This window comes from Rhinoderma darwinii, chromosome 7, assembly GCF_050947455.1.
Source record: "Rhinoderma darwinii isolate aRhiDar2 chromosome 7, aRhiDar2.hap1, whole genome shotgun sequence".
Lineage (NCBI taxonomy): Eukaryota > Metazoa > Chordata > Amphibia > Anura > Rhinodermatidae > Rhinoderma > Rhinoderma darwinii.
In genome coordinates, this window is record NC_134693.1 from 128,917,102 (window position 1) to 128,941,208 (window position 24,107).

A 24,107-nucleotide genomic window follows, 5' to 3' on the forward strand; every position below is an offset into this window, starting at 1 on the left:
CTGGATGATTTTGAGAGTGATTGGGAGAAGGTGCTGTGGTCAGATGAGACTAAAATTTAGCTCTTTGGCATTAACTCAACTCGCCGTGTTTGGAGGAAGAGAAATGCTGCCTATGACCCAAAGAACACCGTCCCCACTGTCAAGCATGGAGGTGGAAACATTATGTTTTGGGGGTGTTTCTCTGCTAAGGGCACAGGACTACTTCACCGCATCAATGGGAGAATGGATGGAGCCATGTACTGTCAAATCCTGAGTGACAACCTCCTTCCCTCCACCAGGACATTGAAAATCTCTCGTGGCTGGGTCTTCCAGCACGACAATGACCCGAAACATACAGCCAAGGCAACAAAGGAGTGGCTCAAAAAGAAGCACATTAAGGTCATGGAGTGGCCTAGCCAGTCTCCGGACCTTAATCCCATCGAAAACTTATGGAGGGAGCCGAAGATCCAAGTTGCCAAGCGACAGCCTCGCAATCTTAATGATTTACAGATGATCTGCAAAGAGGAGTGGGCCAAAATTCCATCTAACATGTGTGCAAACCTCATCATCAACTACAAAAAACGTCTGACTGCTGTACTTGCCAACAAGGGTTTTGCCACCAAGTATTAAGTCTTGTTTGCCAAAGGGATCAAATACTTATTTCTCTGTGCACAATGCAAATAAATATATATAATTTTGACAATGTGATTTTCTGTTTTTTTTTATATATAATCGATCTCTCACTGGAAAATTTTACCTAGCCTAAAAACTCTAGACTGTGCATGTCTTTGACAGTGGGCAAACTTACAAAATCAGCAAGGGATCAAATACTTATTTCCTTCACTGTATGGACAGCGACATCAGGGCTTCTCTCTAGGAGCAGAATCCCCGGCCTATGCTCTGGCTGGGGATTCCGCTCCTAGAGTAAGTCCCAATGGCACCATCTACAGGGTGGGGAAAAAGCGGAGATTACATTGTTTTTGGGGTTTTCATGTGCGGTAATAACGATACCCTTAACCAGGGAAGGAAATACTTACACCAATACTTTATGTAATCAGGGCAAAGAAGCTTGTAATAATCGCCTGCTAGCTTCTTTTTGCAAATACTGCATTATAGTTATTAATCTTCCTAAGGGTCTTCCTATGTACAGTGTCCCCTGTCCTAAGACTTTGGTGGGTCATTTCTTTCCCTACATCCATCACAGCAGTGGGCCTTAAGGAGAGTCGATCGTCGTAATCTGCTGGGTAACCTCACGGCTGTTCCCAAGGTCTGGCTGTCTCCTTATAAAGAAAAAATAAAACCGGCAGGCACCGTTTTGCTTCTGGTGCCCGACGTTTCATGAACTTCCGAAGGGGACGCGTCAGACGCATGTCACGCTCACACCAGTAGCCAAGAAAACCGCTACATATAGATGCCGAACACAACCGTACTGGCATTCGGTCGATGCTAACAAGGAGGAGAGGGTCCTATATTCAAGGCCAGTTGGACATGTCTTCCGGAGACATGCTTGCAACAACTCTGCCAGGAGAATTACGCTGCTGAAGTTTGAGGGCACCATAAACTCTGGTACCTTAGCAGCCACAGCCCACCATCTAGGAAAAAGCTGTCTTTATTGAGTTCCAAGACCGAGCTGATCCAAGTCTCCCTCCAAGGGACAGGAAACCACTGGGAAGAGAGAGGATGGGCCTATTTTTATATCCGGTTTCCTGTCCCTAGGGGGTGGTCCCTCTCTCAAGGTGATGTCGTGGGTGGGGGGAAAATATATTTTTTTACCGTCTAGTTCATTTTTCTGGTAATCAGACTGTTAAGGCTCTTGCACAAGATCGTATGTGCCGCCCGAGTCCCGTCCGTAATCCATGGACAGATATGACATGTTCTATTTTTCAACAGATCGGTCGGGTCAGTTTTCACGGACCTAATTCACCCACTGAAGTGAATGGGTCCGTGAAAACTATCGGGTGCCACACGGATGCCGTGAAAAACGGCCCGAGTGGCACTGTCTTGTGCAAGAGGGTTTACCCTAAAATTGGCTTTATTCATAATTGTCTACCGTTAATTTTAAAACTGTATATTACATGTCCAAATACGTTGAGGCTAGCCCTTCAACATGATTGGTGGGGGGCGGGTTATCGCAGGCTTGGCCATATCTAGAGCAGGTTTTCCCGCATCACCTTAAGGGTTAATTTTTTTTTAAACATCTCCAACTTCTACATGCCATACAGGACCAGTTCAGGACCTTTCAGCTTTATTTTGGCATTTTGTAGGCTGAAGAATCTTTGGGACTCCAGATCTACCCAACTGGTTACAAAAGGGTACAATACCATTTGACGGGGCCCTCATGAAATGGAGATCAGATCTACTACATGACTTATTCAATGATGACTGGGAGGAAGCTCATGACTTTTTCCTACTATAGTTGGCACTCGGGATGCATTAATGGCCATGAACACCTTTGAAAACTATATTTAAAAAAACAAAACAAAAAAAAACCCAGTGTATTTAGTGCAACTTTTTAATTTCATTTAATGAAAAATTATTTTTACTTTTTGAGATACAGCCGCTTTGTATCCGGTGTACAAAGAAGCTGTAGTGAGCGCTGAAACCTGTATCCGTCAGGTCAGCGGCACTGACTGGTTCAGGGACAGCGGGTCCTGCGTGTCTCGAACATGAAGGATCGAGCAGTTATCGATCACATCTAAGTTCATAACAGGTGGATCCTGGACACGCAGGACCCGCTATCACTGAACCAGTCAGTGCCGCTAACCTGACAGATTTCAGGTCTCAGCGCTAGATACAACTGCTCTGTATACAGAATAAAAAAGCAGCTGTATTTCAAAAAGTAAAAAATAATTGAATAAAATGTAATTACAAAGTTGCACCAAAAATTAAAAAAAGTTTAAAAAAAAGGTGTACATCGCTTTTAATGCAATGCAAACTTCTCTATAATGTCTGCCACACCCCTGAGAGATTGGAAACCGTAGGTATATCCAAAGATACTTGATTTAGCACCACAGTTGCTACCGGGAATTTCCTACATGCAGTTATGTCTTTTGATAGACTGTCTCCCTTCTGGGCGGAGGTCCTATTTCTATACATTTACACTTGCCTAGAATCCGGTCTTATCAGGTCTGGCTCTTGGGTATTATTGATCTGGTGATACGCAAACTTTTTTTTTTTCCCCAATCACAAAAGTCCTTCTAAAATGATAATGGAAATTAGAGAGTAATTGTTTGTATTTACAGTCAAGAATAATTGCTCTAAAAATGTACAAAAACAGATAAACAATAACAGAAAAAACAATTCTCACTTTGTCGGGAAAAAAAAAGAATAAAAAATCTGTTCGTCAAATAAAAAGAGCAGTAATATCTCAGACTATTGTGCCTGAAGAAGCAGAAAATCTGTTATAATCCATAATACTAGTACTCCAGGTCTTTAAACATAAATAATGATAAATCTACGGCAGAAAGATCAAATATACCTGGTTATAGGCAGTGCATTGTATATATATTAAATCACGTTTAAGATGAGCAATGCCCGTTGTCAGGATACGGATACCCGGCTGTTTATGAACAATGAGATTTCTATTCCTATTCCCAAAGCGAAAAACACACACATAAAACAAAAACACACACAGAAGGAAAAAATGTGTCAGTCCGGGTCTGGGGAAACAGAAACGTAGCGGCAGCTGTATCCATCCCCTGGAATTTGTCATCCAACTGCTCCATGATTTCGATTGTTTAAGGTTGACTTGTTGGGTAATAATACTTACGTTATTGATGTGCTGAGGTTTAAGTACGCTCTCGACATGAGATAACAACCCTCAGTAGGAGACGGGTCTCCCAGCAAGGCTGCTTCATTAGAAAATTGTATACTGCGGTTACTCGGCTCAGGTGGATAATACTCCTACAGCCAAGTGCTACTTGAAAAGCAGGTTCTGGTTAACTTCTAAATGTCCGAAGCGAACGCAAGGAAAGCGGATCCAACTGGGATAATAACTTTTCAAGCTGAAATGGCCAAGAACTGGGACGCAAAGGCCAGGAGTACCGGTCGCAACAGCGGCCATGGGCGTTAAGCCTCTGTACACCAGTGCACAGAGGCCATATGGATGCCTAGTATGGAGCCGCACGGCGGCCACTTGCTGCTTTATAGGCTCTGTCGGGTGCCATATGTATGGGATTTTCTCCCCTAGTACCTCCATGAATACAGAATCTGATGGGGCATGCCATGAGTTTCGTTGTATTTGTACTATAGGGGCCCATACACTTATGGGTGTCTTATTATGGCTCCATACAACTGAGCGGCTGTAAGGAGTCATATCACGGCTGTGTGCAGGAGCTTGAATGGAGATCATGCCGCATAATGTCCATCAATTTAGTAAAACTGGCGACATCCAAGAGACCAGAAATACCAATAAATAACACATTTATAGACATACTAATGAAAATATTAGATTACAACTATTATAAAGGGGTTGTCTTATCGTAAGGAGTTAATGGCCTATCCACAGGAAAGGCCATCAAAATCTAATCACTGGGGGTCCGACTCCCAACACCTCAGCCGATCGGCTGTTTTGAAGGGGCAGAGGCGCTCGTCCTTGCTTTTATGACCATCACTTTACAGTTTTAACGTGGTATTTTTCCTCTCTTAGGCCCCATTCACAATGGAGGAGATTTATAAAAACCAGTGGGGAAAAAAAACATAAAATGGAATAGTTGCCCATAGCAACCAATCAGGTCGCTGCTTTCATTTTCCAAAGGGCCTCTGTAAAATGAGGTGGATTCTGATTAGTTGCCCTGGGCAACTGCTTCACTTTTCCTCTGCACAAGTTTTGATACACATAGAAGGGGCCTTTACAGAGCTCCAAATCCCCTGCTTTCCTTCACGTAGCGATAAAGTTAGATAATATTCTGGCTGCCTGTCGCCACCACTAGGTGGAGCTAACTAAAGATGGCTGTATTATGGAGTGCAATTCCTTATGCACATCTAGGCCACAACCCAACATGGAGCATAGTGTCATGTGGGCAATATTAAATATAATTTCAGAAATGATGGATTACGATATAACATTAAGAGGAATACAGTAACTTTGTAGTCCTTACCTGTCGCCTTAGAGGTCCCTTGAAACCCAAATTGTCAGCCATCCGTAATGCTTGGCTGTCCTTTATTCCTTCAAATATATCGATTTCTTCCTATTAAAACAATAGAGAATAGATAGATGACTTTATTCATCCCCATCAGGGAAATCATTGTGTTACAGCATTACGTAAATCACATAAAAAACAGAATACAAAAAAAAAAAAAAACATTAAAACATGACATAAAAGACACTAATACAATAAAAAAAATGTGCTTGCCTATAACAGAAACACCAGCAATACTTGTACTATGTCTATAATATTTTCGATCCCCACATCCATCTATCCCTGCCAATGATTTATTGTAGAGGCCTATGGCAGTTGGCAGAAATGACCGCCAATAGCGCTCCTTCACGCAACGTAACTAAACAAAGCTACAGCTAAACCAAGGGTAATGCAAAGAAATCCTAATATTTAAGTTTGATTTCTTGGTGATATTAATTTTTCGTTTCCATCGGAGTTAAAACAGGTGCCCAGAGGGTACATTTTAATTAAGTCACCATGATTTTGAATGAAGTCCTTCCACAACAAGACGGTGGCATGGTGACAAGACAATCTGACACCACTTTTCCCTTCTAATTACTGGGCAGATGGCTTTGACAAACATTAAGCAGCTAATTTTTATGACAGGCTCCGGAATCTTATCACTATGTTCGTGCCACGGCCGAGGAATGTTATTAAAAAAATATGCTTGGGGGATGGGGAGGGGGTCCTCGGTTTTGGCATTGAACAAAATTATTATTTTTAATTCCAAAAAAAGGTAAAATAAGGGACAATAATTAACCATGAACGGATATAAAGTGCTAGAACGTGACCGTGCCATAATGACCTGAAGCAAAGCCTTTGCTGCATCTTCAACAACGGCCTAAACTAAGAAAACTGTTATATCTTCTTATGTAAAATTAAACGGCTACCTCTTTTTATGGTTCCCGTTTTGGGTCTAGAGCGCGTATATAGACTTGCGTCTTCACGGTTAGAAGCCATAAGCAAACTCTTCGTAGTCTGACCCTTCTTGCTAATATTCATTAGATGAGCAAGGAGTAGGGGATAGCTAGAAGACGGTATGACCGCAGGATCAGACTACACAGGGTTTGTTTGTAGTCTGTAACCACGGAGACACACCGGTCTGCAAAGGAGCTCTATACACAAAAAACGGTAAGAGATTTTTTTTTTTAATAGGTCCATTTGCAAACTTACTTTCGTTTTTATTTTTGTCAGCAGTGGAGCAATAAAAAATAAAAACATGTTTATAAAGGATACAGCAAGCAATTATAAAATAAGTATAGGTTTTGTATTTTTGGGGTTTTGAATTATCTTTTTTTTTGGGTGGGGGTGGGGGGGGGGCAGGACATGAATGTAGCTTACCTTAAAAATTAGTTCTGGCGTTTTCTCAGCTACTTCTTCAATGTCAACTCCACCTTGAGGGCTGCCAACAAGCACGGGTCCATTGCACGCACGGTCCATTAGAATTGCTAAATATGTTTCTCTTGATATATCTAGGGCCTCTGCCACCATTACCTAAAACGTTAATTGTTTCAATTAGAATCCAAGTAGTCATGAGCCAGCAAATAATCATTACTTTATCTGTAGTTACTACAAGGACATAGACTTTTGTTAATGTGACGAGAAAAGGTGTTTTTTATTAAAAAAAAAAAAATGCAGGGGAACTTTTCATCTATTTTTTCTGACTTTTTGAGCTTTTATTGCGCCCTGTCCAAGTAGCTTCCAAGATCAATGACACCTTTATCATCATCTTAAATTGCTTGGCAGCTGAGGTGATCTTACAGCAAGTATCTCCCAGATGGAGGTCCCGAGGGTTGGATAACTCACGAGATAATCTAGACGGATGTCCCATGGGTACAGAACGCCTCATTGACTTGGACCAATTACAACAATAACTACAAGGACAATGATGGAATAGCTGCCACGGGCACCTACCAGGCCTTTTATGGAGAACTAGTGATATATAGAGAGCTGGTATATTCCGAGGCTTTTAAAAAAATTGACAAAGATAATCAACAAAGTTAATAAAAAAAATATATATAAATATATATATATATGCAATTTTTTTTTCCCACACATACTCCTGTATACATCTCTTATTGGAGTCAGTGTCTGAGGGAGCAAGGGGGAGCTCAGAGCAGAGGGGAAACGGAGCCGTGTACACTGCTTGATTATATTTAAAGGGAAATATCACCTTCATCTTTTAGCATGCCACTGAGATGTGTCAGAAGACAGGATTGGTGGATCATTAGCGGAGCATGCTCACTATAGTTCTAAAGCTAGATTGCTGTGATGCCTCATTTAAGCCATTACGGAGGTAATACCATTGAAGACTGGAAAATATAAGGGTTCACTTAAAGTGACCCTCCGGTCTTAGGTCTAAATTATAAATGTAATGGGGTACATGGTGTAATAATATCTGATGCCATCCAATTATGCCCCTCTGCCGTGGATCCGCCGTTTTAGCGTCTCCTCCGTGTTATCTCAAAATGGCCATGGTGCTTCTCAAACTGGGTCTAAGACACTCGCTCTGTTCACGGATTGGACGGAACTGCTCATATGAGAAGCCCTGGCCAAATCAGACCAGTGGGAGTGTCTCAGACTCAGCCTAAGAAGTGCTGCAGCCATTTTGAAATGGCGAAGAGGAGACCCAAAAACGGCGGATCCACGGCAGAGTGGCACAACTGGAGGGCATCAAGTATTATTACTCCATAAAAACCCTCATACTTAAAATGTTTTCCCGAGACCGGAGGGTCGCTTTAAACGGAACCGGTCTTGTCCCATCCGCAGACAGAATATTATAGGGCAGGGGGAGCGAAGCAGAGTGAAATATAGTTTTGTGGAGTAAGATTCAGTATAAAATGTAATCTATTTATTTAAATAGATTTTAATGCTCGAGTCCAGTGGGCGGTCCTGAGTGATTGACAGTCATGGGTGACTCCACCCACTGGACTTAAAAGCTCAGAGTTAACAGAGATTTAAAGGAATATATTACCAGTTGCAGTGAACCCAATATATCAATCTGCTCAGCTCCATGTGGATGCAGATCCGCTTTGAAGAGCTTTTCCACCAAAAATCAATAGTAAATATAAGCCCTTGAGAGCTTCTCTGTCAAGTTTATTTCCCCTTTGCTGGGCAATACTGACCACTGAATTAAAATTTGCCTAGTTATGCAGAAATACATCACCCCTCCTGTACACGTAGGACTATTTGTCATTTAGGGGTCTTGGAAAGTTAGGTGACAACTCAATCTCGGTGTGATATTTCACTTACCCCTAAAGCCCTGGTCACACTGAGGTATTTGCAGGCAGAAAAATCTGCCTCAAAATTCCTTCAGGAATTTTGAGGCAGATTTTGACCTGCCGGCAGAACATTTGCCGTGTTTTTTTACGTCGTTTTCTGCCCACGGCCATTGAGCGCCACGAGTAAAACCGCCACGAAAAACGCCAATTCTCTGCCTCCCATTGATGTCAATGGGAGGTCAGAGACTAAAATGGCTGAAGAAAGGGCATGTTGCTTCTTTTTCCCGCGAGTTTTTTTCTCCGCTCGTGGGAAATCAATGGGAGGCGATTTCGGGCGTTTTTTGGTGCGCTTTCCGCATCAAAAACAGCGCCAAAATACTCATGTGAACTAGCCCTTAGGCGTTTGAGATTTAATTCCTTTTCTAACACATAATACCTGCATTTCTAGATGTACGACGCATTGCTACAGTCCCGCTGTATCTGCGCTATCAGAACTGAAGAATTAAATCCCTCGCCAATGAAACATGCTAATTTTAGACTAATGAAGCAAGTCTCTCTGTCTTCAACATAAAGGCACAGAGGTGCCGTTAAACACGAGGCATAATGAGGCCGGTTTTACCATCACTTGACGTCTTTTGTTTTCTACATTTAAAGGAAAGTGTTTCCTACAGTAGCAGGGACATGGACGGCTGCCAAAAACCGAGAGAGCGGCTCATTAATTACTTGGGTCTTGCAATCCGCTGAGGTGTATTTTTTTCGCTGAAGCGCAGCAAAGGGGGCCACAGTGAACTGTTCGACAGTCATCACACTGTATTTTACCTTCCTGCAAAAACTTAATTATTTCAGCTCAAACATGAGAACAATGGGAGATATTTTAAAGGAAATTTTCCACTGGAAAAGACAACAATTTTTGGGTGATTATTATCCAAGCAAAGTAAACACATTCGTATTAGTCTGCTATCTAAAAGGGACCCGATCTAGAAATGAATGGAGCGAGGAGGGTTGGGGTAGAAAGAAAAAAAGGACTGTGGAAGACATTGAGAACTTCACTTCCGCTTGCCTTCCATTTTTAACTAAAACATATTGTGTTGGGGCTTATGTAAAGAGGAGTGGTTTCGTTCCCATTTCCACAGCTAGAATGGTGGGGGAAGGTTTCTGCTGTAGCAAGCTGCCTCCCAGCCACAGTGAAGGCGGCCTAAGCTCTGCCCCAAATGTATTGTTTGCTCTACTATAGTATAAGGGATTGGAGTTCTGACCCCCCCCCCCCCAATCGAAGGCTCTCCAATCCCTAGGCATGTTGGGTGTTATCCAGAAGTTAGAGTGCATATAGAGAGCCTTTTTTTTTTACCCATTTGCTTTCTTTTTTTCTTTTGCCCAATTTTTGGTACAAATGCGTTTTAAAGCCTCATGCACACAACAGATTTACGGCTCCATAAAAAAAAACACGTTGTCGGGAGCTATTACACAGTACACATAGAAGTCTCTGGGGCCGTACTCTACATTTGTATGCCTCCAAATTGATACGTAAATCAAGCCACGTTTCACTGGATACGGTATTATGGAAATATTCTCTGTAATGGGGTGTATGGCGTGCCTGAGGCTCCGTAACACAGGCTACGCGTCATGTGCCGAAAACCTAGGACTGCTCACAAAACACTTTCCTCACCTTACAAACATTTTATCAAAATATACCTTATTAACTTTGACACCACCCTGAGGAGTTTGCTTTGTAGAAAGGTGGTATCCAATCATCTGCTTTGTAAGAACTTCTACTTTGTTGGGGCTGCAAAACAAAGAGGAAAAAAGCTAAAATATTGGGGGGGGGGGGGGGGGGGGGGAGAGATGAAATAATAAAGTTAGGCACAAAATTTTGTCCCAAGCAAACCAAAACCTGTTATGGATCATTTTAACCATCATACCTCCCACCATATTTCGTGCATCCCAAAATAAATTATGTATCACCATTAAAATGGGCTGTACATACAAACTTGAAAAGCACCAAATAGATAGATAACAAAACATGGTACAAGGTGTGTGCTCATATGCAACTATGTGCCAGGTAGAAAGACAGAAGGTTTTGGGTCAAAAATAGGTATGACCTCCCACGTCATACAAGACCCCAGGGTCCACCTGACCCAATTCTTTTAATAATACCCAACGATCTGCATGGAGTAAGTTTGGCCATTTGTTCAAATATTTCCTTCACTGGATATTACACAATTCAGCAGAGGATGTACAGTATGTAGTCAAGCAGACCATGACCCCTTGGTTGTTATGATCCAGATGAAGCAGGTGAAGCGAAAGTGACATTTTCAAATCAAGGAAACCACAAGAGACGGACTCCCCAAAAAATTGAGAAATTTGTAATTTTTAGATCTTGTCCGAAGTTTCTCTATTATGCAGCAGGTTTTATCTTACAATCTTTTATAATACATACATACATACATATACTGGCGCAAACTGGATGTCAACAAAGAATACATAACGGAAAAACTTACTCAGTAGTTAAATGGACTCCACCTTTAAGCCCACTGTCAAAAACACCTTTACCTCGACCTCCGGCTAAGATTTGGGCTTTTAGAACAATTTCTCGGGCCTCTACAGAAAAAGTTAAGAAAAAGAAGACAAGTTTGTATGAGGAGTTGACATATACAAAAAAATGTTTAAAAAAAAAAAGATAAGAGTGAAATCTAAAAAAAAATAAAAAATTATACATACACACACACACACACACACACACACACACACACACACACACACACAGATCTCACACAGACAGTTGATTCTATAGGATCAGCAGTATTATTGACAATAACTTTTTCTGGTAGGGGTTTCCTGAACTACTTATTTTTATGGGTTGGCGTTACAAAAACACACGCATAACAAAACCATGCTAAGCATCAATAACTAAAAGAAAAAAAAAATGTAAATTAAAAAAACTAACATCAAATTGCCAACTTCCAAGCGGAGCGGCCCTGACCCAGTCACTGTCAAATAGCCCGTTAATTGCCATGCGTTATTGCGGATATAATGGCCTGTTACCTGCAAAATCGTGCGGCCATAAAAGGTGTATTAATTAATGGCTGCATGATTTTACAGGTAAAGGGCCATTATATCTGCAACGCGTGGCTATTAAATAGGCTGTTTGACAGCCGGGCAGAACATGGTGACCGGGTCAGGGCAGCTCCGTTTGGACTTACCCTACTAAGTTGGCAAAAAGTAATAAGTGTAAGGCTGGGTTCACACAGTTTTTTTGCAGGCAGAAAATCGGCCTCAAAAATCCGTTTGGAATTTTGAGGCAGATTTTGCTCTGCCTGCACGCCGATTTTCGCTCACAGCCATTGAGCGCCGCGGGCAAAGAACATTGCGAAATACGCTTTCTCTGCCTCCCATTAAGGTCAATGGGAGGTCAGAGGCGTAAACACCCAAAGATAGGACATGTCCCTTCTTTTTTCCGCGAGCCGGTCTTTCCGCTTGTGGGAAAAAAAACACCTCCGCCTCCCAATGAAATCAATGGGAGGCATTTTCGGCCCTGACACATGAAAATATACAAACAAACTAAATGAGGAATGAAAAGGACTAAAGAGAAGAAGAGGAAGCAAGGAGGGAAAAAAAGTAATTTTATTATGCAGAGCATGAAGGATCACACACACCGTTTTGATGAAGTTTTTGGCTCAGATTTTTGAGCCAATCACAGGAGTGGAAACAAAAAAAAAAAAAAAGGAGATGCATCAGTCTTTTCTTCAGATCTTTACTTCCTTTTACAGCCACTTCTGGCTCAGAAAAACAGAGCCAAGCACTGTATCAAAATAACGTGTGTAACCCTGGCCTAAAAACAGGAGAAAAAAAACCACAAACCACCCAAAAACAAAAACTACCTGGGAGTCGCCCTTTACGGTCACGGTGTTAATATTCTGTTTAACCATTTTTCAGTTTTATTTTTAACCTTTACCCAATATTGTTAATTTCATGTTTTGAAGTCACCATTTTTAAAATCAGAAGAAACCCTCCAAACCATATACATTCAGATTTTTATTTTTTTTCTATTTTTTATAATTGCAGAAATAGCAGCCAGCATTTCCAGCACAACATAAGGCCCTGTTCACACAGAGTTTTTTGACGAGGAAACCGCGCCAAAAAACTCCTCAAAAACCGCCCGAAAATGCCTCCCATTGATTTCAATGGGAGTTGGACGAGTTTTTTTTACCGCGAGTAAAAAAAACGCGTCGCGGTAAAAAGAAGCGTCATGACCCATCTTGAGGCGGTTTCCGCCTCCAAAACCCCATTTCAATCAGCCAGAAAGAGGAAAAAAAAAAAACCTCGACGAGTGTTTTGACGAGTTTTTGTCAAACCACTGTGCAAAAACCTACTGGAGAAGTTTTTGCAGGAGGAATTTTCCTCCTGCAAAAAACTCTGTGTGAACACAGCCTAAGACACATAACTATAATGAACAGCAAAGAAAAATATAATGTAACATTTCAAGACCTGTATAAAAACAAGCTACGTCAATAAGCCCGGACCCTAATTAGATAAATGTTAGACATGCCCTTACGATCAATACATCGCCAACTAACGCAGGTACTTTTCGCCTTCTGAGCAAGTGGGAACTTGAAATAATTTGATTTAGGAGTTTTATTCCCAGTTCAAAGAAGAGCAATATTTTTTGCATTGGTCCATTTTTTGCCCTCTGTCACCAATTTTTATTTCTTTAAATATCGGATTTTAAGAGAACAAATATATATTTTTTTATATATATGTATTCCTTCACAGTTCAAATTCCCTAACGGGATTACGAGAAAATGTTCTTTAGTAGAAAATGTAATTTTAGTTGGAATGATATGGCTCTACTCTCTTAGGTACTGTCTACAAAAATTGCAAAGGGCATAATGGATTTTTTATGGAAATACACCAGCCACAGTACAAATTGAGTTACTACAGACAAATGTTAGCTATCCGACTGCTTTAAAACACAGGATAAAATTATGTTCCAATCACACATTCCTCGGCCCGTTCAGTGGAAGCAAATTCTTCATACAAAGAAATTAGACACTGGTTCATTGAGCCATTAAAAGCCTAAAGACGTGTACTGGATAATTTATTCTCGTCAAAGCTTTTCAGTTCAATGGAAGACAGAAATCGGGCACAAGAATCACAGCTGACTATACATTATATGAACAGATTGCACCGCTAATCAGACGGTAACTCAAATAAAAATGTAAAAAAAAAAAATAGAACAAAAGCCTTAACTATTCCACACTTGTCAGTCCCTGTAGATTTTACAAAGCAACAGTGATGTGTTCTGGTCAAATAGATCAGCAAAGCTTGGCAAAAGGAAGCAAAACATGTACAGTATTATTAGCAAGTACAAAAAGGCAATTGGAAAGTAGTTTTAGGCTGTGTTCACCTGTTGCGGTTTTTGAGAGATTTTCTCATAAAAAGATTTGTCAATGGGATTCTAAGGCTATGTTCACACGGAGTATTTTGGGGGAGGAATATCTGCCTCAAAATTCCGTTTGGAACTTTGAGGCAGATTTTCCTCTCCCTGCACGCCGATTTTCGCGCCGTTTTTCGCCCGCGGCCATTGAGTGCCGCGGGCATAAAACAGCACGAAATAAGCTTTCTCTGCCTCCCATTGAAGTCAATGGGAGGTCAGAGGCGGAAGCGCCCGAAGATAGGGCATGTCGCTTCTTTTTCCCGCGAGGCTGTTTTACTGCTCGCGGGAAAAAGACGCCGACGCCTCCCATTGAAATCAATGGGAGGCGTTCTCGGGCCGTTTTTGCCGAGTTTTGCGACGCGGTTTCCACGTCAAAAAACTCGGCAAAATACTCTGTGTGAACATAGCCTTAAACTAGTTTTTGCTTAGCTTATTTATTTTTATTAAAAAGAGGAAGGTCTAGGAAAGTTTTCTAGAATTTCAGAGATATGAGAAAAAAGGATTTATATCTGTACGTACAGAGGGATTCTTCTAAGAGAGGATATCACTGTACACGCCAAGTCCAGCAGAGATTGTACAGATCCTTTAGTAGAGTCTTAAAGGGGTGAACCGGAGAACAAAACATTTTCTTAACAAGTACAAAATTACATATAATGTTCTGAACTTTTTTTTATTTTGCGCCAAAACGGGAGTTGATGCACTGATCACCGTGTAGTTCACAGATTCCTTATGACACGCCGAAACAGCCACACAACATTTGACTGCTGCCTACTCCCCTCGGTGCCGGAGCATCTTCGAACATGTGACAAAAAGGAGCTGGCACTGCTACCAATTGTTTACTAAGCCATGGTGAGCCTGTGACGAGGGGAGGTGTAGGCGGACTCGGGGTGAACCTACTTAGGAGGATGGGCAGAGGGATGTGGTGGGCAGAGATTAGTGTGCACAGTGGCCAACAATGCATGATGGGACATGTCGGAAAAAAGCAAAAGACCAGTGCACAGTCCCACCTATTACAGCGGACAGTGTTTATGCCGCAATATCGATATAGTACGACATGTGAATTTATTTTTTGAAGGGGATAACGATTGAATTGTATTAGTGACCCATGTTCAATAAGTTTGTGGGTTGTTTTTTTACTTGGTGCAGTCTGATCACGCAGGCTCCGTGCAAGTGTGCACGAGCCCTAACAATCTATATTCCGTATTTAGAATTTCAAACCCACTGTTCTATTGAACTTACAGCGCCATAGGGATGTATTGGATTCAGGGTGCTACATTGAGAATATAGAGGCCATTAAACTCATGAAATGTGAACTTTTGTATTGTTCATCCAATACAGAATTTTTCCGTCGCCCCCCGGATTCAAAAACGCAACTAAAGGATGGTCTGGCAAAGACCACATGTGAATATAGCCAAAAATGAAAAGTAAGGAAGACGACTTCTGATAAATCTGCCCCAATGTGTTTTATTTAAATGAGGAAATTTATTTGGCTTAAAGTTAAAGATCTAGAATTAAAATACTGGAAAGTTGTTTGGAAGACGGAGATTTGCGGACTGTTTTCTGTGCACTTTGACTAGTTGAGCTTTTAGCCGAAATGTTATAGATCTGAAAAGGAGCATTTGTTTCTTGGGAAACTCCAGGGATTAAGTCTATTTTGCAGAAGATTCCCCGACCATAATGTCTTGAATTAAGAAGACACAGATTCCCCGGAGTCACAGGAGCCCAAGAGCAGTTGATTAATGCGCTGCGGCTCCCAGACACGGATATCTTCATTTAACACAACCTCACAGCTCCCTTCATTGGACATAAAACCACCAGTTTTCTCTTCACTGCAGATAAAAGTGGATTATACAGAACAAAACACTTTATCTCCATCCAAACACGTCAGAACCCCAAACAAGCATAATATGGCCACGTTTTTCAAGCCTGTATTGTGCCTAATAATCCCAGCCCGAACGCGGTTCTAATGACTAACAGCATCATAAGGATCTACAATGCTGTTAGTTTGGGTCAATAGACCTGAGATTTGGCCAGAATATGCGGGCGTAATACAGGTGCAAAATGTGCCAATATTACGCTCTTCTGAAACAGGACCAAAGCTGGTAATACACATTAGGCTCGGCTCACACTAGCATTGCTTTAGAATGGAGCCATGACAGCTATGACTTTTGGACTTCTGATTTTCAAAACACATTCTTACTAATCCTCATGGACTTATATTGGGGTCCATCAGGGTTCTGGTGTTTTCGGCATTAATAGTGTGCTATGTCAGTAGCTGTATTCTTTGTCAAAAATACCAGAACCTTTAGAGAGAGTATAATACAAGTATGAACAGTGATTAAACGGGTTCCCCACAATTGACATTTATCACCGATCCACAGGCTATGTCCACAGGCTGGATGTCTGATCGCTGGGGGTCCCACCGATCACTAGAACAATGAAACGCAGTGAGGAGTTTGAAAGGAGTGGTGGTTGAGCATGCAACCTGCTGCTCCAGTCAATGTCTATACTTTACGCGGTTTATACTACGCCAGGGGTTAGCAACCTTCGGCGCTCGAGCTGCTCTGAGACTACAACTCCCAGCATGCCCCAACAGCCTTTCGGTGGAATAATAAAGCCTTTGACTGTCAGGGCATGCTGGGAGCTTAAGTTTCACAACAGCTAGAGTGCCGAAGATTGCTGCCCCTGTACTACTTTGCTGTATCTGTCCGTCCTATAGACTTTGAATGGAGCGGCACTTCATTAATAGCTCTCACTGCGATCGGTACCCTCCCCACTGGGCTCAGCACACTCATTCTAGCGATCAGTAGGGGTCCCAGGAGTACTACAGTTCAGTTCCATTCACTTAAATGGGGATGATCTACAATAACAGACAGCTCATTGATGTGGCACCATTTCCGAGGGGGGGGGGGTTCTTTTCTAATCCTGGACAACCCATGTAAGTGTGACCTATAGAGCATGCTACACTTCCACAGCATACCTCAAAAATAAAAAAAATTCTGCTACGTTTCTTCTAAGCAAAAAAAAAGTAACCAAAAAAACAACAACCATATGGCATCAATATGTGAAGGTAGCCCATAACCGAACAGCCTATTAGCGCCCCCAGAATCAGAGGTTTACTACTGGTGCTCCAACTCCTATTGTTATATTACAAGCAATATGGATGCCACTGGGTGATAATGTGGTTACAAAAAGAAACCATTGACAACACAAGGATTTTGAAATTAAATACCAACTCTTGATGGGAAGGAATCTCACTGGAAGACGACTCGTGGCGAAGAAAATTCTAAAAATTAATTGTGCTCCACTGCACGTCCGTGATCGATGGGGCCACAGGTATGAAACCTGAAGAAGCAGATAGCCGTGGAGACAGGTAGTTTAGTAGGAGATTTGCAGTCATTAATTTAAGTGGCTAGGGAATATTTTTTTTCTTTTTTGTTAAAACACAAAAATTGGAGGAGATGAAGAGGTGGAGGTCGTTTTCTTACAAGCAGCAGCCATGAGACATTTATTCTGCTCTCTCTTCCTCTTGCCTCAAGTAATGCCTAATAAAAATAAAGCACATTTCTAAAGACTTGGCTGGCTAGGAAACTAGAGTCTGACCATTTTACCTTTTCATTTCATTTATCTAGGGGACTGGCGTGTGTAGAGCAGGGGAGGGGAGCGGGGGAAGGGACCTCCAGAGGACCTCTCACATCTGCCTGTTGTGTGCAACTAAACCTACGGTATTTCAAAGAAGCGCTTTTAACGAAAGATGGGACATTAATGACAAACACATCTTTTACTAAATCTGCACAAAGACGGAGATTTTTGTTTTCTTTTTTTTTAAAGTCATAAAAGTTGTTCAGTGACTTTAATAAAAGTGGAATTGAAACAAATAATTAGGTATAATCTTGGCAAAGCTTGACGTTTTTCTTGATCCAGTGTTCATTTTGGCGGAGCCTTGTGCATGGCACTCTCGCACTGTACCGGAATATCTCCATAACTAATAAAACCCTCTGTATGAAATCGGAGGAGCAGTATGGGTCCAAAAGGGTTTGGCTCATACGGAGGACACGTGCCCAGGAGCCTACACCACCTTTGAGTCCAAGGGCATCTCCATCAGCCACGCTCCATGTCCAAACCGGTTCTATGCAACCATAATTTTCTAGTTCCACCCCTGGCAGTCATATATACCGCTTTGAGACCTGCACCTCTCAGGAAACCGGCAATTCCCCAATGGCCGTACAGTATTCCTATCTGGCCAAAAGAGGTGAAGACACATACGTTGGCTCACTGTGAAGTCTAAGAATATATTTTAAAACAGCCACGTAAAAAAAAAGTGTATATCACTTCTGGAGCCGTTTTTGGAGCAGTTTTTCATTAACTCAATAGAAAAACGGCTCCAAAAACAGCCGCAGAAAAGGCAGAAAAAAATGGCTGAAAACCAGGAGCCCTTGAAAACATCTCCGTATTTTCAGCCGTTTTTTGTTAAGCGCAAGGAACAAGCGTTAAGAACAAGGCCTTAAGCACTGTTCACATCTGTGTTGTGGTTTCCAGTTAGTACGTCGTACAACAGATACCACCGGCACCCAATGAACTACATTGACTTATCATGAGGTCTGGTGGGAACAAAATTGTGCTGCATGCTGTGCTTTTCTTTCCTTCAAATCTGGCGGAATCTTCAAAGAAGCCTCTTACACAGATGTGAATACAGCCCTACAGACATATCGATGTCTGAGCCATGAATACAACAGGTTTTTCTGGGCATTTCCGTTTAATATGTATTAAAGTCCACGTCCCCATGACACTGTCAAGCGTGTGGCGAATAAAGAAATAGCGTCCCTGGGGAAATTTAAGACAATTTATAGACTTGACGACTTAAATATCTTCTTCTGTGTTCTAAGACATCTGGGATAGAGTTCTGCTCATTTCTCCCACAGCGGTTGTTGAAAGGCCCATAATTGAAATGCTAAATCTGGTAGCAAGAAAAAGACAGGAGTCATGTATTTACTGGGAGAAGATCGAATAAAGTTTCCACTTAAGGTGTTCAATTGTCCTAACGAGAGGACGGTACTCGTTCTCAAAAACAAATATAAAATATTCTATATACGACCTCGCTGCACTATCGCAAGGACTAGGAGCAGCCAAAAAAGAAAAAAAATCCCAGCAGTCAAAAGGCGTAACTTCAAGCTTCTGAGCCCCAATGGAAAATCTGTAACGGGGACTCCCAACAATCACACGCCTTTGATGGTAGTAGTCTTAAAGGGGTTGTCAAGTTTGGGGTCAGTTTTTCATACTGCTGACCTATCCACAGGATCGGTCATCAGAGTATGACTGGTGGGGGTCCAACACCTGGACCTCGCACCGATCAGTTGTTATAGCTGCCGAAAGTAGAAGGCTCTGACCACTGTATAGCGGCCATGCTGGGCTACTGCAGCTCCCCACTCCCTCGGCTAAGCCACGCCCACTCATCCATCTGATGAGATCACAAGGAAAATACCACTAGTGTGCTGTGTAAAATTTCTACGAGACGGCTTGCTTCAGGAATATGGAGAAAATCCTAGAGGCTGATAAAACAGTGGGCAAGTTTATCTCCTGTCCATTCAGTTATTGGTTGGGTGCCCCTTTAAGGTTAGGTAACCCCAGTCCATTTCACATCCACAACACAATGAAAAACGTAAAAATATTTCACAAGTACAGTCCGTAAGATCTGGTCTAGAATGGGTAAACTCAGGTTTCCTGTGGTCCGTGGTGGTGGATTGAGATTGACCTAAACCCCCCAGGATGGAACCAGTAACACGTGTTACAGGGACATCACTTAAAGGGGTTGCAGTCTGTTTTTCTCCCCCCAAAAACAGCACCAGTCTTGCCAACGGGCTTTGTCTGGCAATGCATTAACTTAAAGGGGTTGTCCAGGCTGAGGGCTGTTTTTTTATACTGATGAACTACCCACAGGTTAGGCCATCAGTATATGATCGGTGGGGGTCAGACAGCTGGACCGATCAGCTGTGTCGGACGCCGAAAGCTATGCAGAGTTGGTGCCGGAAGCAGAGGGCTCTGACCTCCGTATAGCAACCAGTGGTCGGAGACATCTGCTTTCGGCACTGACCCTGCAGAGCTAAAATCGGTGCAGGGTCCGGGTGTCGGACCCCAACGATCATATACTGATGACTTACCTGTGGATAGGTCATCAGTATAAAGAACAGCCCCCAAACTGGGGCAACCCTTTAAATTGAGCTTAGCTGCAATACCAGACAGTCCATGGACAAGAGTGGCACATTTTTGGAGGCAAATTTGTTTTTAGGGTAGTAGAACGGAAGCGTCAATACAGGATTCTTCAGGTATATAGGCCCGCAACTAGGCCAAGTAGTCTACAAGGGTCAGAAGGAAGATTTATGGATGGAGAACGGCCCTATTGGCCAATCTCCTGGTGGCTCAGATGGCACCTGTGTGGTATGGCACAAAGTAAACGTCCAGATATGGGTAATTGCCTTTAGCCCCTTCCTCAAAGTGCAGTTAACACAACTTTATCTGCGATTCTTCCTTCCTCCAGTGTGTGCTGGAATTACTCTCACAAAGCGTAATACTGACAAAACACAGCAAAAAGCCAACTAATATCTCGCCCCTCTCAGGCGGCATTCATTGTGTAGTTGTGAGAAATGTTCTTGATGGCAATCCAGTCCATTAAGACACAAAGCTCCTGCCATAATGTGTTTTGCAAAATGTCTTTAGCTTTCCTGCTGCTATAAATTGTATTCTATATAATTGCGCCTTTCATTGTATTAGTCGACTACGCGATTTGTGAGGAACAAGTGCGCTGAATACACGTATTGTTTTTTAGGGCTTCTATAGCGAATGGAAAAAAATTTGAACACGTGGACGATTTAGATGACGTACGGACCATTGACCATTTAAAGGGGACGTACAGAAGAAAAAAAATATTAGGAAACGGATTAACAATTCCCTTAAAATTTTATTTCAATTGCCCCTTAAACCGTGCCTGAAAAAGCAGCTGAGAATTGGTTTGCTCCATTATTGGAATCACTGCAGTTCATAAAGGAAACAAAAAGACTAAAAGAAATTTAAAAAAATAAATAAATAAAAAAAATAAGTTATTTTAATATGCAATCTGAAGATACAGAAAATCTGATAATCCAGCCTAGAACTACGATAGAATATAAAATTTAAATCGAATCAGGAACAGAAGACTGAGAATTCCCTCCGATATATTATTATATATATGAGGCATCATCAGTGGATGTAGTCTAGGGGGGGTCATACAATTTATAAAGCCGTAGCCCGAACGCTCGTTCCGGATCATTGCCTTGTGTAAACCGAGAAACGATCAGCCGACAAATGAGCAAACGCTCGGTCATCAGCGGATTGGATCTTTTATGGGCCCAGAAAAACAGTCACTACACGGGGAGATGTACCGACGACTAAACAGAGGATTTGCTACCGACACAATGTATGGCGACGAAAAATTGTATTAAGCAATGGTTGGTCTCCATACGTGCAATCAGTGGTCCGGTTGAATGGAGCAAACAAGCGCCGAATGACATGCTGTATTGTCGATCGGCGCTTGTTTAAAAGGCAGAATATCCGCCTGTGTAAAAGGACCTAAAAGAGTAACTAAACTTTTGACATGTCATAGCGACAAGTCAGAAGTTTTGATCGGTGGGGGTCCGAGCAAAGACCCCCACCAATCACTAAAACAAAGCTGCAAAAGTGTATGGGTGAGCGCTGTGCCGCTTCGTTTCTGATCAACTTTCCTCGGAGCGGTGTACGGGCCCAATAGAAAGTCTGAGTCTGTACAACACTCGCTCGGCTTTCCATGGAAAGCCAATCAGAAACGAAGCGGCACAGCGCTCACCCGAGGCGGCGGGTCTCAGCGCTCGGACCCCTACTGATCAAAACTTCTGACATGTCACTATGCCATGTTAAAAGTTTTTAAAAACTTTAGTTACCCTTTAAAAAAAAAATTATATATATATATCTATATGACTTGTCATATTTAGTGTCCCTTTATTCTACCAATTGCTGGCTTAGTTAAACACAATTCATTGTTCCCTGTTTGCAATTAATCCTATTTGCAAATGGTTGAAGAGTGTTTCAGTGGGTTACTAGAAAAACTTGCCCCACCAATGGTCCATGGATTGTGTCTGGTATTGCAGTTTAGATTCCTTGTCATAAATAGAGCGGAGCTGCAATACCACATATAACCTGTGGACAGGTGTGGCACTGTTTCTGGAAGACAGCAGCCATGTTTTTCTATTCCTGAACAGCATCTACTCAACATAAGCTAAATTACATATTTGTTGAACTGGGGAGGGTCCAAACTTGATCCTAACTAGAACTATCATAGCCAAAAAGTCACATTGACGTTTCTATGGATCTATTAGTTAAAAGGGACTATCAGAGATTTAAACAAAAACAAAAAAAAATAACACAGCGCCACCTTTGTCTATGGGTTGTGGTAAGTATTGCTGCTCAACCCCATTCACTTGCAACACAACACAGCCCGCAGACAATAGTTGCACTGTTTCACTTGAGCGGGGCTCAGCTGCAATACCAGACAAAGCCAAAGTACATGAGTGGCACTGTTTCTGTAGAGCAGCAGACTTTTTTCAAACCTTTAAAATATTTTTTATTAAAAACAGCCCAAGACATTATTTCAAGTTTAAGACAAAAAAAAACCTTGAATTGAGAAGCCGACGCAATAAAATCAGACCCATTCCTCAAAATGACTCACAAAAGGCTCCATTTCTCGATCTAAATACCAATTATGAAGTGAAGTGTTTAATTCTCAGCCATTATGCAAAACTTCTCTTCTTCAGTAACAATTCTTTACCTAGACTAAAATGGATTCATCTCCAAAACTGTGAAAACATTACGTCGGCTGCGGGGTTCTTAAATGTTATTTTTTTCTCGTTTCGCTCTCCGGTAGGTATGTTTATAATTTTATAAGGAATGGAAGACGCGGAACAATAAGTCAGCGAAACATTAGTGTCTCACATCTGAAATGAGATTTTGATTTGTGGTCCTCCTGCCTATTACACTCATTACTGTAAATCTAGGCAGTATGGGGTCATTTTGGAAAAGTACAAACAGTTATGAAGTAGAGGCAACATAAAAAGAGCGCGGTGTATGGGATTACGGCTGTACGGATCTCGTTCTGTCACATATAATGGTGATGTGCCCGTCGACTGCTGAAACGCTAACTACTCAATATAATCACACTGAAGGGGAATGAAAACACAAGAGACACACACCAATGAACATAACACATATGGAATAGTCAGCGACTACATAGAAGCCCCCAGCTCGGACTTGTTTCCGTTACAATGGCCAATAATCACAGCACCGAGTGGGATCTAAAAAAAAAAATCCAAAAATATACCTGATGCACAAATAACGTCAACAAAAACAACAAATATAAATCTTTATTATCCCATAAGGGAAAAATTACCCACAAGATACATACGTTTAAAAGACAAATAATTAAAAACACCCCGGATAGGAATGTCCACCATATCCCATAGTAATAGCCATAAAATGTAGCAGTGTTGCAACAGTATGTGGTATAATAAAGTTTAGCCTGAAGATCAGGTATCTAGAATGATCAACTTGCTATGGCAGGTCATGACAAAGGAAGCGAAACGCGCGTCGAGGTGGTCCTCGGATCGGGTCTTTTTTATCATGTCCACCCCAGGTAATTAAATAGCCCATTTAGACATAGATGTAATCTCGCATATCCATATATGAAAATATTTATGCCATAGCAAGTTGATCATTCTAGATACCTGGCTACATTTTATGGCGATTACTATGGGATATGGTGGACATTCCTATCCGGGGTGTTTTTAATTATTTGCGTTTTAAACGTATGTATCTTGTGGGTAATTTTTCCCTTATGGGATAATAAATATTTATATTTGTTATTTGACGTTATTTGTGCTTCAGGTATATTTTTTTATTTTTGATAACTGATAGTTATATCTGATGGTATGATATATGCTCTGGATTCATTTTTGTTGATAACCGAGTGGGATCTAGTTTAGAAGTACTCCAGATAAACTATAAGGGGATATTGACATCATAGAAAGGGGGGTCCTCTTAGTTAGTCAGGGCGGAGAGCTGCTGTAAAGAGATGCTTCTGATCGGTTACATGATCGCTCATTGAATGGATCATCATGTAATACCATATTTCCCCTGCAGAGGCCGCTGAGTGCTGGGAGTTTTAGCAGCCAATAGCGAGCAGGTCCTCAATCAGAGAAGGGGCTGTCCAGGAAGGTCGACTCCCTTTAAATGGGCTTTCCTGAATCAGAAATG

At 41.7% G+C, this 24,107-nt stretch overlaps 1 protein-coding gene across 1 annotated transcript in view; it reads right to left on the minus strand.

The window, feature by feature from the left end:
* The window catches only part of SUCLG2 (succinate-CoA ligase GDP-forming subunit beta), a 154,408-nt gene that overhangs the window by 92,826 nt on the left and 37,475 nt on the right, over nt 1-24,107 (minus strand). Inside the window, exons 3-6 of the mRNA XM_075832401.1 lie at nt 10,858-10,957; nt 10,052-10,142; nt 6,480-6,632; nt 5,079-5,168 (exon numbers count right to left, since the gene is read on the minus strand). Coding sequence (XP_075688516.1) covers nt 5,079-5,168; nt 6,480-6,632; nt 10,052-10,142; nt 10,858-10,957 — 434 coding nt within the window. The remainder of the gene's footprint in view (nt 1-5,078; nt 5,169-6,479; nt 6,633-10,051; nt 10,143-10,857; nt 10,958-24,107) is intronic.